This window comes from Seriola dumerili, unplaced genomic scaffold (genome assembly GCF_002260705.1).
Source record: "Seriola dumerili isolate Sdu_G_001 unplaced genomic scaffold, Sdu_1.0 BDQW01000088.1, whole genome shotgun sequence".
Taxonomy (NCBI): domain Eukaryota; kingdom Metazoa; phylum Chordata; class Actinopteri; order Carangiformes; family Carangidae; genus Seriola; species Seriola dumerili.
The window spans coordinates 12,628,190-12,644,819 of NW_019174343.1; the positions used below are offsets into that span (position 1 = coordinate 12,628,190).

A 16,630-nucleotide genomic window follows, 5' to 3' on the forward strand; every position below is an offset into this window, starting at 1 on the left:
CATACGTGTGGGTTTGTGTGACTTGTCTTTGTGTGATGTGTGTTTCAAACTCCCTACTTGCGCTCTCCCACGCACTGCATGTCACATGCCATTAACTGCACTCTGTATCACACTTGCATGTGCATGAACACACACACACACACACACACTCACAAGAAAAGACTGTACTATGCCTACTCATGAGCACCAGTGGGGAGTTTGCCCTCACACCTGCAGCCTGTCAGCCTCCCACCCACCTCAACTCCTGAAATGTCAGAGAGAGAGAGAGAGAGAGAGAGAACCACAGAAAGGACAGCTCACGATCACCAGCACGATTTACTGAAAGGCTCCTGAAAATATCAATCATTTATGCATTAATCACAGTCATTGGCAAATCAGAGAGAGAGAGGGAGGGGTGTACATTTATAAAGGCAAGGACTAGTGGGGAATTCTTTTCTTGAGTGCTTGTGTTTCTCAAGTTATTTTTCAATAGATTTCAAAACCTTGAAATACAATTGTGTTCCCTCATAATAGTTTTGATGTGACCTTTCAATACAGCAGTACAATAGTGTTCCCTCTGATTCAAGGTTTCCACATCCCTTTGCTTCTCTCCTTCTTTCTTAATCATCTCTGGAACTGTCCACTTGTCGTTTCCTTTTCTCTGAATTCTGTGCCTCGTTCATGATATGTTAAAAATATCAACTGTGTGTGTGTTTAGTGAGTTCGGTGTGTGTGTGTGTGTGTGTGTGTGTGTGTGTGTGTATGAGTGATTGGTATTGGAAGCTCGAGGAAACACACCCAGTTAGCAGATATTCTGTATGCAGAGTGATGTCTCCATCTAGTGGCTTCTTGGTGTAATATCAAGCAGACATGATCACATCCCTTTCCTGCAGTTTCATTCACACCTCCACATTTCCATCTTTATGCAGTTGTTTATTAGAGATATATACATGTAGAACATTTCATTATTACAGTGTTAAAGCACACGTTTCAGTAGATAAAGAAACCTTTTCTGTCTTTGAGTCTGGATTTTTTAACAACACTCCAAGTGTTTTTGTCCTATTGTTCAAGCAAACTTTCAAGTTAATATCCTCCCATTGCCCCATTTCATATTTCTCTCACTACCCCTCTTTTTGCTTCCCTCAACAAACCAACAAATCTTCATTTGGTCCTTCGCTGTCATAAACAAATCTCTCCCTCTCCATGCAGGGTGTCTGGCGGGGAACTCTTCGATCGCATCATAGAGAAGGGCTTCTACACAGAGAAAGACGCCAGTAAGCTCATTCAGCAGATTCTGGATGCTGTCAAATACCTCCACGACATGGGCATCGTGCACCGTGACCTCAAGGTCAGACGAGAGTCATTGATTTGATTGAAAAGTTAGCCTGCATAGGATTGGCACACTGTTCATGTGCTGACTGAGCATGAGTCAGAACTCACAAACCCTGTTTCCCCCCCAGACTGAAAACATGTTTTCTAAGTAGCTGTAATTTTCCAGTCTACAATAGCTTTGCTGACAGTAAACAAACATTGACTTTACTGTTGTCTTTGTAATCCTGTCTGCACAAGCATATAATCCTTTTAGCAAGATTAGTAATTACTGTGTGCTTACATGTGTGTATGTGGTGGCTGTGGAGGAGTTTGTGCATTTGTGTGTTTAGGAGAGACGTGACGTGGTTTTGTAAGATACTACTTTATCTAAATCCCCGGGTTTTGTCCCTCCTCATTGTAGCCAGAGAATCTGCTGTACTACAGCATGGACGAAGACTCCAAAATCATGATCAGTGACTTTGGTCTGTCTAAGATCGAGGGCTCTGGCAGTGTGATGTCGACGGCCTGTGGAACACCTGGATATGTTGGTAAAGAAGTCAAGCTACTGTCTTAAATTTAAAAAAAAAAATCTGTTTGTATTTTATCAGTTTTACATGTCAGGAAACACTGTACCATGCAGTATTAGCACAGTGCCAATTTAGCACTATATAACACAACTCTGAATGTGATATTGCTTTCTTACAACAGTTTCATTACTGATATAACTTTCAAGAGACTTAATGTCTCATATAGACATTTAACAGATTTGACAAGTTAGTTTACAGGTTTAAATAGGTATAGCGATACTAACTGATATATGGAAAGGGTGACTATCAGCAGTCATCACATCTCCTTCTTACGAGACAAATTATTTCTCTTTATTCTTTCAGCCCCTGAAGTGTTGGCTCAGAAACCCTACAGTAAAGCAGTGGACTGCTGGTCTATTGGTGTCATAGCCTATATTCTGTGAGTACACTTTCAAGACATGGGCCCAGCCTAACATAGCACGTACGAAAACCTGCCCTGACAATATACTGTAATAGTTATATGAACTTTATTTTGTTCCAAATCAATCATGATACAGTCGTAACTGTGTCCATGTTTTGCATCCAGATGCTAAACATTAGTTTTAGTATTACTAATCACTTAGGAGGAAATCTCGTGCATGTGTGTGTGGAAACATGACACCTGTCCTCTCCTGTGTGTCTCAGGTTGTGTGGTTACCCTCCCTTCTATGATGAGAATGATGCCAAACTGTTTGAACAAATCCTGAAGGCAGAATACGAGTTCGATTCTCCGTACTGGGACGATATCTCTGATTCAGGTATCCATCCAGGTTTCTTCAGTCCTCTCCTGTCGACGTGAAGCAGACTTTACATTCCAGATGTGACAAATGTGCACAGATACGTAGATGTGTTTATTAGGCTAAACTTCTGAACATGCTTTTGTGAGCTGCATATTGTAGAAAGGGTCACTGGGACAACAAGGAACATGAGAGATAAAATTGTTGCCTGGGTCCTTGTTTCCCTGCTCTGGTTCAGGCTCTCTCCAGCCTTTGGGACAAATTATGCAGTTGATGCAGCGGCCAATTTTCCAGCCTATGGGAATTACTTCAAGATGTGTTTTATCTTGTTTTTCAGCATTTAGACACTGAAATATTATTACATTAATAAACTGTATCCAGCCTTAAACTGAGGTTGTGGCCTGGGCGTTCATGAATGAAGTAGACTGTGTCAACTCGGTGCTGCTGTTGCCTTAAGTTGATGATGAGTTTTTATCTTTCTTTTTCATTACAGCTAAAGACTTTATAGTCCACCTGATGGAGAAAGACCCTAACATACGTTACACCTGCGAGCAGGCCCTGCAGCACCCCTGGTACTGGTCCTATACCCCTCCATCATAGTGCAGTCACAAACTCACATTTCACAAAGAACTCACAAAGAACGAATTTATGATTAAAATTATGATATTTATAGATTGGATTTGCCTATTAAACAAATATAGCTTGGCAAAATAAAGTAGCTTGGTGCCAATGAAATTCTGTTTTTATCGTGGTGTTACTGTATTTGTACAATGATGACTTCTATCTGTTGCACACACATTTTTGCACCGACACACTCTCATGTGTCCTGTCTCCTCTCTTTGTCAGGATTGCTGGGGACACTGCCCTGGACAAGAACATCCACGAGTCTGTCAGTGCTCAGATCAAAAAGAATTTTGCTAAAAGCAAGTGGAAGGTGAGTCAGATTTCCAGTTTATTTAGTTTTTATTTAGTTTTTCTTATATGCAGAATTTATCCTGCATTGTTAATTTCCCTTTTAGTACATGTGGAGAGAATACAATTTGGCCACGGTTAAAAGTTTGGTCTTGGTCTGAACTTCATCACTTGTTTGCTTTACTTTGCTACTGAAATTGGGAAGTTTAAACCTTTTTTTTTGTTTGTTTTAACTTTCAAGAGTGGAACATCCCCATGCATGTTTTGTTATCTTTAAAATACACCTTTTTTGAATCATTAAAAACATTTAACATGTGGGATGACCACAAATATTCAGGCTACGGTCCCAGTCCCAGTTGGCCCTAGTTGGTCAGCTAGTGTAGAGATTCTGCTGGGACTGATGTTCAGTTGTGTCTGTGGCCTTCTCTCTGCAGCAAGCCTTCAACGCCACAGCGGTGGTTCGTCACATGAGGCGTCTCCAGCTGGGATCCAGTCATGAAGGACCCAACCCCACCCTGCCCAGCCCGTGCCGAAGTCATCTGCTGATGCCAGAGGAAGATGCAGGTGTGTTATTTGTTTATCTCACACACACAGATATGAGGAGTGTAAATATAATGTCACACAGCAGTACTGATAGCAAATCTTTCATGTCTCTTTTTCTCTCAGAGGCGTGTTCGGAGGGAGGATGCTCCCAGAACGTCGACGGCGGGGCGGATCCCCTGTCCAACTGCACCTACCGCTGCCACCCGACCAGCAGGGTGTGATGCCTGCACCTGCTCCCATTACCTGTCTGATCAATCCCAGTGACTTTCCAATTTTACCCCCCCACCCCCCACCCCCTCGGTGAAACCAGAGGCACCATATCCCCCATTATCTGGTTAGGAATACAGCGTCATTCCAACCTCTCACCTGCAGGGGGAGCAAGTCTGTCCAGCCTGAGAAGGAAGACATAAAATGGGATGAAAAGGAGGAGGGAGACTTGATGAAGCACCGGAGCGGATCATTTTTACAGACTGGGCTGGTAGTTTGGGTTGAGTTGAAAGGGGGGAGACGATACAAAGGAGGGGAAGACAACCTCCTCCACCAGCTTGTCAGGTGGATTGTTTTTGCCGCAGCAGGACAGAGCTTGTTGGACACTCTTTTTATTCTTGATTTTTGATTCAAACTGTCTCTTTGTTTGTTTTATTGTTTTATATATTTTTGTGTTGTCTTTTTAACCTCCTGCTGTTAAACTTTGGAGTGTAAATCCAGAAACAAATATCCGCATGATCAGGAGAGAATTTTCCCCATGCATGTTTTGTTATCTTTAAAATATACCTTGTTGCAGAAATGCAGCATCGCAGCACCATGCAAATGACGGAGTGTTGTGTGCAAAGTTTGTCAAGGCCGAAAGGCGTAGAGCATTTTGATATGTTGCAGTATTTGAAATGAAACTGAGTTAAATCTCGTAATTTTACAGATATGGATTCTATGTCTTTAAGTCGTGCTTATAGACAATCAGTGACACAATAGTTTATGCAATGAAAACTCCCATCTATTTACTATGTAGCCTTTTCTGTGGCGATCTAGTGTTTCAATGCAGTGGTTAGGCTTTTTGAAAGTAAAAGGCTTCCCCTTTTTTCTACCCCAAACCTCTCCAGCCACTCGAGCACAGGGATATATCTTTGTCTAAGGTGCCTTTAGGATATATAGTGTGGTGGGTTTATTTTCGGGGTAGCTTCTGAAATGTTTTGTCTTTTTCTGCAGAGTTGTTGCAGCACAGACTCTTTCTGTAACTTCATATTTTGTATGTATTACATTTTCAGCTTTAAAATGAAGTTTTATGCGTTTTGTCTCAAAATGAAGTACTGTAATCTCTGAAGGGAGACCTGCGCACATACAGTACCACATACAACTACTTAGAAACAGTTACATTATAAAATGGGTAAAGCGACAACAATATTTTGAAAACTGTTCTGGGGAGCTTCATCAGGGGCATAATTTATTTAAAGAAAATGTATCAATACATTTTTTTTTCAGAAATATTTTCTAGGATTTTGCCTTCTCCCTCAATACAAGAACTGTTTTATGTATCTAAATACATTTTGTGCAAAAAAGCAAACAAACTTGCAAACCTGAAAAAGCATCAATCAGTGTGTTTAGCTCAAGACTAGGCTGGTTTAGCAGGATTAGGTAGGCTGTGTGAATGCAAAGAAAAAAGAAAGAAAAAAAAAATGTTGACCAGAATTTGATATGCATCCGTCACCATGTTCTGTACTTGTACCACCATTACAGCCCTTTTCTTTTTACATTCTTTTACAGGCCTATTTCCTCCACATGCAGCCTGTTTACAAAGAACCTGGATTAAAGCATGTGAATATGAATCAGATTGACTCACTTCATCTTTACTTTCTACACAGATGAATACAGAGAGTGTACTCTATATTCATTTGACGTTGTTTCATTCATCCTACTTAAAGGTGTTTGTAGACAAACACGCACACAGCAGAGCTGGTTCTTTCATTCGCTTTTATAAAGAATCCTATGCTGTAAGTTTTTAGTGGATCGAGTAACAGATGTAGAGGAGCTTTAAGTGCAGTTGTATGAGTCCTCTGTACTTTATTCTGGGGCCTGTTAGAGGGACTGTCCTGGGTGGGTCACAGAACCACAGAGGCTTGACTCTTCCATTATCTTCATCCACCCTCCAATCACTCCATCCTAACCTTGGAAGGATCACCATTTTTTTTCTCTGTGATACAACAGTATAGACATATGGTACTGATGTGATTTGGTACTGATTACGTATGTTTGCATGATGTGGCTTGACATTTGTGAATCCCATAATTAACAATGAATAGTGTGTACACTACTTGTGATAATGTTACAGTTGCCATGAGATGAGTGCTGGTGAAAGGAGAATTTTTTTTTGTCACTTTTACTCTTAAACAAGTTCAAAATTCTCTTCAAAACATCATGCGGATGAGCAAAGAGCAACAAAAGCTGTAATAACGTTTCAACATGTTAAAGCAAGTTCAATGTGCTGCTTCAAAAAGTAATTTTGAGCTTTATTCTGCATCTCTATTGGGTAGGCTTTGTAGTATATTTAAACAGTAACGTAACTGGTGACTCCAAACTGTAAAGTGTAGTTAAAAGAATGATTATTTTTTCAGGAAACTTGCAGTGCGAATTGTTTGTACATCATGATTTACTGTGTCAATGAGGCAGCCAGACAAGCACAGGAAAGCTGAAGCATGGAGGCAGACATCGTCCACAGTCTTATTATTGTTGGCAGGCTGATAATGTCATAATTAATATCCTGATAATACAAAACAACTCAGATTCTCCAGTAGGTTCAATGCACCCTATCCCCAAAGTACTCAAAAATGTTTTCCACAAACCCTAAGAGAAAAATGTATTTCCAGGCAAAAGGTAGTGAAATATAGAAAGAGAACAGTTTGTTATAATGAACAAACAAAATAAAAGAAATTGTCTGAATGTTTGTCAGTGCTTTGTTCTTTGCTAAGGCAAAGGACCTGGAAATGGAAAACTAAAGATTTTTACATTCCAGTGCAATGAAACAAGTGATTATGAAATACATAACCATATCCCATTACCTCACCACTCAACCACCTTGGTAGGAAAATATGCAGGGGTGACATTAGAATTACAGTTGAGATGAAGAAGTCATACTGACCTTGCCCTCAAAGGTGCTTAACTACAGGGTGTTTTCATAAATTGCCACAGCTTTTGCATTAAATGATCATTTCTACAGCACGTACATGTCATGCATCAGCCTAAAAGAAAGAGATGATTTGTGTGAAGGCTTCTCCTTTGATTGCTCAGTAACCACTTGACCAATGTCTGGTAAGATTTGTTGTACAAATGAGTATTTGTACCATAAATATGTTGCCTTTCAGTAAATGCTGTACTACAGTACGTACTGTATACACAGATGCAATGCATCATGGGTTGTCGAAAAGTGACTACTGCTCAGTGTGAAAGCCAGTGACTTGTGCTTGGAACAGATTTGTAAGTGAAACATACATTAAAATCCTTGTCTATGCATTATAGAACTGTCTGAGTCCATTTGTAAAAGAAAAAAATACAATATGTAAACTTATATTTATGTCATGCACATATTTAACAACTCATGCTAAAGAAAAACAACATTTCGAGCACAAGCATTATTGTGCACAACAAAGAAATAGTGCAATCAGTATTTTCCTAAATCCTAACACATAGTTAGGATGTAATGCCTTAATTTTATGCCTTCATGCCTTAAAGTCTTACATATTATTTCACAACAAAAAATATAGTCCTTTAGAAACACTTCAGGCAACACAGAGGAAATTGCAGTATCAACACAGAAAATGTGTCTCTCAGCTTTTTATACCCATAATTATTACCTATAAATGAATATGAATAAATGAAATGACAATTGCTCAAAATGAAAATGTGTAATTTACCACACCGGCTCATGCTCCTCTCCTGTCAAATGCTAAGATTAAGCTACTGCTACTCTGCTAAGATAGGCTAGGTGGGATATCGAACTAGAGATGTTAGCTCAAACAAACAACAAAACAAAATTCATACGTTGCAATTACAGGAAACCGCTAGAAAATAAAATTCGTAAATTTAGCGTAAGTCAAGGCTAGCAGTGGTTTTCTCCAGCTAGCTTTAGCTGATTTCGTTTTTTTTGCTGTGTTTTGTTGTAAGTGCACATTTGATATGCTGCTTTCTTCAAAAGTATATATTTCTATGGTGTAAAAACATTTCATGTGATGAAATAAATGTCAAATTGGATTCTGGTCTTAACTAAATGTGTAGTTAATGAATTTTGTCTTTGTTGGTATCATGACAGATTTTCTTGCTTCAAAGTCACTCTCATCCTTTGTCAGAAAACAGAAACACAATAGCAGTGATACTTTTCTCAATGGTGAAATTCTGCAACTGTTGATCTCATGAAATAGTTTTGTGGCTTAAGAGGTTAGTCATGAATGTTAATTTCATAGTCTGCTACATGAGGCCTCTCTCGTCCTCTCCAATGGAATGCTAGGTAATTGAGGCTTGTGGTTTGGCTGCATGGAGCGCTGCGCTAGAAGAGACGAGAGAGCCGAGAGAGAGAGAGAGAGCGGGAGACTGGTGGTCGACCTCATTCAGGAGACAGTAGACAGAGTAAAAATTATGTGGTCAAACCAGGAACAAGGGACTGATTCAAAATAATGGGAGAGAAATTGCATGAATCACAAGGAAGAGGGTGCTGAAAGATGCAGGCAGTGTTTAGATGTGGGAGAGTGGAAAAAATGAAGTGAAACATGGCCAAGGGTGAAACTTGGCACCATGTGGAATGGTACAACTAAACCAAGGATGACACCAGAAGACAGCGAGCCTACAATTTTAAGGCTAACATACATATCTTTATGCCTGGGTTAAATTTCTCCCCAAAACAAAAGCAGCAGCTCGCTGATGAAGATTGTGTTTAGTCCTCGTCCTCTTTGCAGCATGAGTTCAGAGTGCTGTTGCCCATGCTTGAATGGAATGTGAAATAGAGACTTGATACAGCAATGAGCCAAAAATGAACCACACTGTTATGACTGACTCAACTTCGTTGTTTGCAAGTTGATTTATCTGAGTGGTGTCAGTAATTTAAACCTTTAACGAGCACTGAAAGCAAATTGCTGATTCGGAAGTCTGCAAAGATTCATTAAATGGTTGGATCAGAATTGGTAGCACACCTGCTGCGAATGCTGGATGCAAACAACGCTACGATTTGAGCGGAGTAAAGAGCTGTTTTCAATCCTCTTGTTGGGGGGAGGTTAACATATTTGTGTAATTTGTAAATATGTTTACCAGGGACATCAATCCAACAGCTGAGTCATTTGACTTGAAACCACAAATGTCAACCTCACGTTGGTGATAGAGAAAAGGTCAGGCATTCGCTGAAGTCCTTAGGACTCATCTTCTTGGGACTATGAATGTCTGTACAAAATTTCATGACAATCCACCAGACAGGTAGATATTTCATTGTGGACCAAATTTGTGATTTGTGGCCCAATGACCAAAAGCACTGTTGGTCTCAGTAAGTTTCCCCACAGGTCCACAAAACTTTGTCCATCTTTTCCAAGGTGACCTGCAGTATCTGGCATAAAGTCACACTCCAGTAATTATGAAGATAACTGATAAGATACAATGCAAATGACAGACAAGCTGTATATGAGATTACAATGGTATTTTTCAAGGCAAAGTACATTACAAATCAAAACTCTTTTTTTTTTATAGACCTTCATTTTTCAAGGTCACCTTCTTTACCTCATGGTTTGAAGGTTTGAAACGAAATGTATCGTGTGCACAGTAAGCACACACACTGCCCCCCTGTCTGTCAGCAGGACTTTATTGTGCTAATATCTGTCAGTGCTCTCAAGAGATTTCTGTGCCCATTACGTCCATGTTGTCCTTCAACATGTGTGAGTAGGGAGAGTTTCTACATGCTGTGTGAGCTTTTCACTCTTTTTCCACACTGTACCAGTCAAGAGGTGAAGTAAATATTTGGTAAATCTGTTGTAGACTGGTCTCTGAGGATATTTGAGAAGAGATGGAAAATTGTGCAATTAAAAAAAAAAGTAAACTAACTATTACCTAAATCCTGGATCAATTATGGTTTGCACAAGGATTAACTGAGCATCATCTCAAGTGAATTATATAAATTCATCATGGTTCTGAAGTACCAATTACTGGATAAGTAAAATTATGCAGGGTCTGTGTTCTGTCAACCCTACCACCAAAAAATTGAGCTTATGTATTTTACCAGTTATGTTTAGTAGGAAATGTTACACGTATGTACCACACACAGGTCATACGAGCATGGTTGAACAGATGGTTGCAATTGAACAATGCATTAAAATAATTGTGGCAAATTGTGTTAAATGGTGCATAGAAGAATAGCAAATAAGGAATGTCAAACAACAAACGAATAATGTTTTGTTCTGTGCAACATGGTGAAGAAAAAAAAGAATTTAGCTTTTGCACATCGTAAAAAAGTTGATGAGTAAAACGTTCTTTACAGTCTAAATGGCTAAATGGTTTACATGACCATTTAGTTAGAAAGCATCTCTACCAAAATCTAATCAGTTCCTCCTCAGCCGATGGCTCAACTTAACACAAGCTTCACCGAAATCTGAGCAGAAACAGACAAATAGATAAATGAAAACATGACCTCCATGGTGCAGATACTAACAAATGAAATGACACGCTATGTCTACTCAGATATGCTGTTCATTTTCATTCAGGAGGACGTCCAACGTTAAATTTCATCAAGCGGTCACTGCACAAAGAGCGTGTAAGGCCATATGACATGAAGGCTCAGGGGGAAAAAAAAAGACGTGTGCGTGTTTCAGTTCTTTTGAAAGAATTTGAGGTTCTGCAGAAGCTTTAAATAGTGCGTTAAGCTTTGGTTTTATTTTTAACATGACTACATGACTCTCTCTCTCTCCACAACGACTCACATCTTACAGGCTGTGTGTTGAACAGGCCAAAATATACACTGTGGCATGCAGCCTGAGAGCTTGACTAACAAATAGTTGTAGCGAGAGATTTAGAGCGGCTTTGTGGAAAAAACACCAAATAAACACGGACACACACACACACACACACACACACACACACACACACACACACACACCACGCAGCTCACGCATCGACAACACATATCAAGTCATATTCCCCTCTTTAGCTAATCACTGAGATCTTTTCCTTGTATCTCATTTGTGCATTTGTTTTGGATGCAGTGTCAGATAGCTCAGAGCATCTTGGCTGAATATTTATTTTGGATCAAAACATGGAAAAACAGGCAAAAATCATTAATGCAAAAAGATTTTCCAGTTCCATTTCTCCTCCGTCATGTGGCCTCACATTGTTTTAGGAGTAAAACCAGGTCGTTTGAGTTTGAGCAAGTCAAAGTCCCCGAGGTGCTGGAGCAGAGCAGAGGGCAAGAGACTTAAACTATACGGTGAGATCACCCTCCTCTTTGTGCCCTGGAGATGAGTGACGTGCAGTTTGTGAATGACTCATTTCAGCAGAAGTTGGTGGGAAGGACAGACTTGAAAGTGTTTTTCTGCAAAGACTCAGGGGCTGGGTCATAAACCTGAATCTGAATCTGAATCTGTTCAAATCCAAAAAGATATTCAGAGATCTCAATACATGGTGTAAATACTTGTTGTTGGAGCATCAACACAGAGCACTGAAGCCAAAACAATGCAGTTTATGAGAAGCATGACTGTGCAAACCACAATTGGTAATAATAAACAGGATGGAGAGAAAATAAAAGAGGGATGGAGAGTATCTGCCAGTATAAGGAGAGCCACAAATTTTCCACTTTTGGGAAAATTCAGCCTGCAGTTATGATCAAACTAGACCAGAAATTTGACATCCATGTTACTTGCATTAGTAATACATCTGACACTGGCCTGTGCTGGGGGTTAACCCTGACTCTGTCCATCAGATGACGGAAGATGAAAAGGAAAACACACTATCAGGAGGAAAACATGAAAAGAGGCGGGATAGATGGAGGGGAAAATTATCAAAGAGTGTTTTTTCCACACCTTTGCACATCTAAAATGGGCTTTGACTGATTGTGCGGGGGCAATGGATCAAAGAGGACATCAGAAAGGATACAGAGTGGAATTCTGGGTCATGTGAGGTCACTCTGGGGGTCAATGTCACTGAGCAGGTCACCAGTCGGGAGAGTTTCTGTTTCAGTTCATGCTTTCATTGACTTTTAGTCTTTTTTACATATTAAAAGCTTAAAATCACCTCTTCTTAATGTCTTGTCCTAAACTCTTTATTCAAACTGGGATGGCCATACAAATGAGAGAGCTTCTTTCATTTTTACCACTAAACAGTATATCTAATGGACTGTCCTTTTAATATATATACAGCATGTATTTCATTCAGGGGGTAATCTTTGTTAAAACACATAATATGCTCAGGTTTATTATACAAGAGATGTTTGTACTGAGGTGCGAAGAGTGCTGTCGATCAAGAGAGCTGCAAATTAAATCTGCTCTGACATGCCCAGTGAGTCACGTCAAATGGAACTTCAGAAATATCGATTTCAAAACACCTTTTCATAATAATCAACAATAACACACTGAGTATATCTCTGCTCCACCCCATATTAAGTCATTTCTGTTTTTGATATTAACTAAGATATTAACACTTAGTATTGATTCTTCTGAGGAATCTAAGGTGAAAAAATTATGTTATTCATTCTCATAGTGAAAGGGACTGTACAGAGCTGCCAATAGGTGACATGTCTGTTAGTTACGACTTGGGTGCAGTACATAATTGTAACTCTATCAATGACCTCCTCCACCTCCAAATCTCCTCATCATTCGTTATGGTGAATTAGTTATGACTCATCCAATCATAATTCAGCTCACCATCAGATATGAAGCACTGACCAACTCACAAGCCTCAGTGTTTATCGAAAATAGTAACATCCGTCACCAGTAACCCATACAGCTGGTGAATTTACAAAAAAACAACCCACAATTTGATGTGCCTCTCTTAAAAATAAGCAAAAACATTCAAATGCAACTCCAAATGAAACACAGAAAACCCTCAACTCCTGAAGAATCACTAAAAAGTTATGTAAGCATCCAGGGTGGAAAGTATGGCAGCATAAACCTTACATCCCCATCGTCTCACCATGAGATATAAAAACAGCTCGGCAGCGCTAACAGCAAACACTTGAAGTACCAAATTCCTCCTGCTTGTCTTGTGGATGTCATCAGCAACTCAGACAAAGAAAAAAACAATAGGGATGGGGTGGGGGGTGGGGACATACCTTTAGCCAAGTGGGGGACAAAGAGAGATGGAAAGAAGAGAAAAGTAGAAGAAGCTCTTAGTACTGAAATGATATCCAGCCCAAAGTGGTCTTTTGTGAAGAACTGTGAACATGACAAATATTTCCCAGAGTGAAAAAAGTGAAGTGTAAGCCAAATTCCCAAGTGCAAACCATGCCCTTTTTTGCGTGCCATAACTGGGCCAAGGAATTCAATCTGGTGTTATGGTCATCATTGTAGTCTTAAAGTAAAATACTGAGATCACTCTTTTTGGCTCACCAAGACACTGCATTTACCTCTCTGGGGTTTCAAGACTGAGCTTATAGTACTGCTCTGAGGATAAAGGTATGGTATTGTGAGCCAGACTGCAACAGCAGAAGTCTCTGAGGGCAAACACGCACATCAATCATTCTTATTGAAACAGAAGTGGACAGACAGCAATGAAAAATCATCAATTCCTCACCAGAGTACAGCTGGTCAAGGGTAAAGAGACAATAAGGAAAAGTTTCCATTCAAATTTAAGTCATGTTCCCGGAGGTGCAAGCAGGTACATTTTCCATGTACAGGTACATAAATTCTATTATGTGTAAATATTCCAATATGTCCTTTAGTGTGTTTACTGGGAAGTAGAGGGAAACGGCTCTCAAATGATGCAATGGCTGATTGGTTCATGCCTCTCTGTAAAAAGGACAATACTTATCCACTGGAAAGTGAGGAAACCCAGCTGTTTCAGTTTGGAGAATTGGCTGAAGGAATATCTGGGCTTAGTCTCAATGGAACAAGCGGCCATGACGCTTCAAAAATTGGACAACAGAATTGATTGTCCTTGGACCCCAGTTAGGTCATTCCTGGACACATCACATTTCGTCTTGGTACACACTCTGGTGGAGGTTTTGTTCATACAGTTTTGCTTGTTTCTTTTTTGTTTTGTTTTGTTTTTTAAGTACATAGGCCAATTTGGGATGCTGTTGGATTGCTGTTCTTTTTTTCTCTTGGTTGCTGTCTTAAATATATTAAATGTAAGATGAAACTACATGGAAATGATGAATGGAAATGTTATTCTTCACTGACTGTCATCAGTCATTAATATAAGTTAAACCATTGGTATTAACTAGGATTACGATGTATATGTATATGTATTTAATTAAAATGAAATAATATTAATGAAGGAAAGTTCAGAAATGAAAGAAAAAAAACACTGAAGCAGAAGACTGAATGAGAGGAGTGAGTGGAAGGTGCAAACTGAATGAGAAAAGGAATTGCTGGCTTGCTATGGGATGCAACATAATATCAAATTTCTAGCCGAGTGTGGTTCTTGGGTGGGTCGATTGGTCAGTCCACCGCTTTGGTCCAGACTGAAATATCTCAACAAGTACCAGAAGGATTGCCTTAAATTCATGGTGCCCAGAGGATAAATCCTACTAACTTTGGTGATCCCATGACTTTTCTTCTAATGCCACTAGCGTGATTGAAATTTTTAGTTTTTAGTGAAATGCATGGATAACTATGGGATGGATTGGCATGAAATGTTATGCAGCTGTTCATGTCCCCCTCAGGACGAATAAAACGAGCAAAACAATAACTAATTATCCAATGTTAGCATGCTAACACTCTCTAAGATGGTGTACATGGTAAATATGATAGCTACCTGCTAAACATCTGTATGCTAGCATTCATTGTCAACACAAGTGTAGCAGTTGTGTATAAAAAAAAGACAAACTGGAGCTTTCTGGCTCCGACCAGACGTTTATTCTGATAACAACAGAGTGGTATTAGGTTTCCCATGGCACAATTTGTGGTAAGATCCTCCAGAAAATGCTAAGACAAAGACAGAAATAATGTCGCTAACTGCTGGTTAGCATTTCACCGATTCAGTCAAGCAATGTAATCAATATCATGGTGTGCTAAACAAATGGCTCCAAGAAATTACTAACAACCAATACAACAAAAGCATTTTCTGAGGTGAGCCCTCTTTAAAATACAACATTCATGAAACACATTTTACCAACAAAATAGTTATTTAAGTATTTTAAGGGAGCTTACTGGTGATAAGTCCGGGGGCGGTCCCATTATAAAACAAGATTAATCGAAAATAAGATTGAAAATTGAAAATAAGGTCATAGAAAAATAGGAGTGACTAAAAAAGTAAAAAAGGAGTAACACTAAAGTAAAGGCAAATGTAATTCTGTTATGTTAGCATGCTAGCATTAGCATTTAGCTCAAAGCACCACTGTGTGAGCATGGCTGTAGACTCTCTCAGTCTTAGGGGTGAATAATTCAAAACACAAAACCGAAAAGAATTGCTCTTCTTTTCTCAAAAAGAAACACCGGCTCTCCAAGTGCAGACCCAAGTAATTACCTACAGACACAATGAAGCCAGTGGCAGGTTAGAAAGCTCCGAGCTAGAAACTTCTCTGCTGGATTTCTTTATGCAGAGTGATGAATGACAGAATGAAAGAGAAAGTGTAGCTGCTTGAGAAAATATGAACAGAAAGGAGAAAAAAATTGGAAAATAATACTGTATTAAAAAAAATCAGATGCTCTGGGATTATCAATACAAAAAAAGATGAAACCAGAGCAGCCAAAGAAAGTAACAGCATTTGTAAACATAAAACAAGGCAAGATAAATAAACCATGTCTACAGATAGCCAGGTCCTCTGGAAGGGACCACCACTGTGCAGTCCTATTGCTTGACATCTGTTTTGCAGCTTGGCTGTGCACAGTGGTTTATGTTGAGAAAGCAGTGTGTGTATATCATCTTTGGCCCGAGTCCATGGGATTTTGACAGTTGGCTGCAGGCAAGGTTGTCTGAAGCAAAGGTTTCACTGGGCGAAGAAAGAGTCAACGAGGAGACAAGATGAGGAGCATGGAGCTGTTCTCTGCAATCCTTTGCCCTGTGAGGTCAAATGATTGGCAAGAACAAAAGCTTGTAAATGTCCCCTTCCTATCCTGCTTCACTGCAGAACAATCCTGCAGGAGAGTTTCTGTCATAAAACATGTTTCAAATGTGTCCATTTTGTTGTTTGTTCTCTTTTTCTGCCATGCAAACCCTGCCCCTCATTCCCTTGGTTTTATGCGACGGCGCCATATGGAAGAAATTTGGTTCAGCTCTCCTGGAAATTGTGTTGAAAATTTCATCTGCCAGGATGATTTCGTGCCTGAAATGGTCCTGTGTTCTTTGTGAAAGTGCGCCGGTCAAAAACTGGACAAGAGCTTGCGAGAAAAAGGTCAAATTAAGGCCAATTTATTTTTAGGATTTATGTTGCTTTTGAATTAGCAGCGGTCCTTTGAAAACGTTTGATTT

At 39.6% G+C, this 16,630-nt stretch overlaps 1 protein-coding gene across 2 annotated transcripts in view; it reads left to right on the plus strand.

Moving 5' to 3' along the window:
* Window positions 1-5,871, plus strand: part of LOC111221587 (calcium/calmodulin-dependent protein kinase type 1-like) — a 34,869-nt gene extending 28,998 nt beyond the window's left edge. For both annotated transcript variants that reach the window (XM_022745040.1, XM_022745042.1), the window contains 8 exons: window positions 1,189-1,327; window positions 1,712-1,838; window positions 2,181-2,256; window positions 2,502-2,614; window positions 3,087-3,165; window positions 3,440-3,527; window positions 3,940-4,069; window positions 4,172-5,871. In XM_022745040.1, the coding sequence (XP_022600761.1) occupies window positions 1,189-1,327; window positions 1,712-1,838; window positions 2,181-2,256; window positions 2,502-2,614; window positions 3,087-3,165; window positions 3,440-3,527; window positions 3,940-4,069; window positions 4,172-4,269 (850 nt within the window). In that variant the 3' untranslated portion in view covers window positions 4,270-5,871. The remainder of the gene's footprint in view (window positions 1-1,188; window positions 1,328-1,711; window positions 1,839-2,180; window positions 2,257-2,501; window positions 2,615-3,086; window positions 3,166-3,439; window positions 3,528-3,939; window positions 4,070-4,171) is intronic.
* Window positions 5,872-16,630: the final 10,759 nt, after the last annotated feature.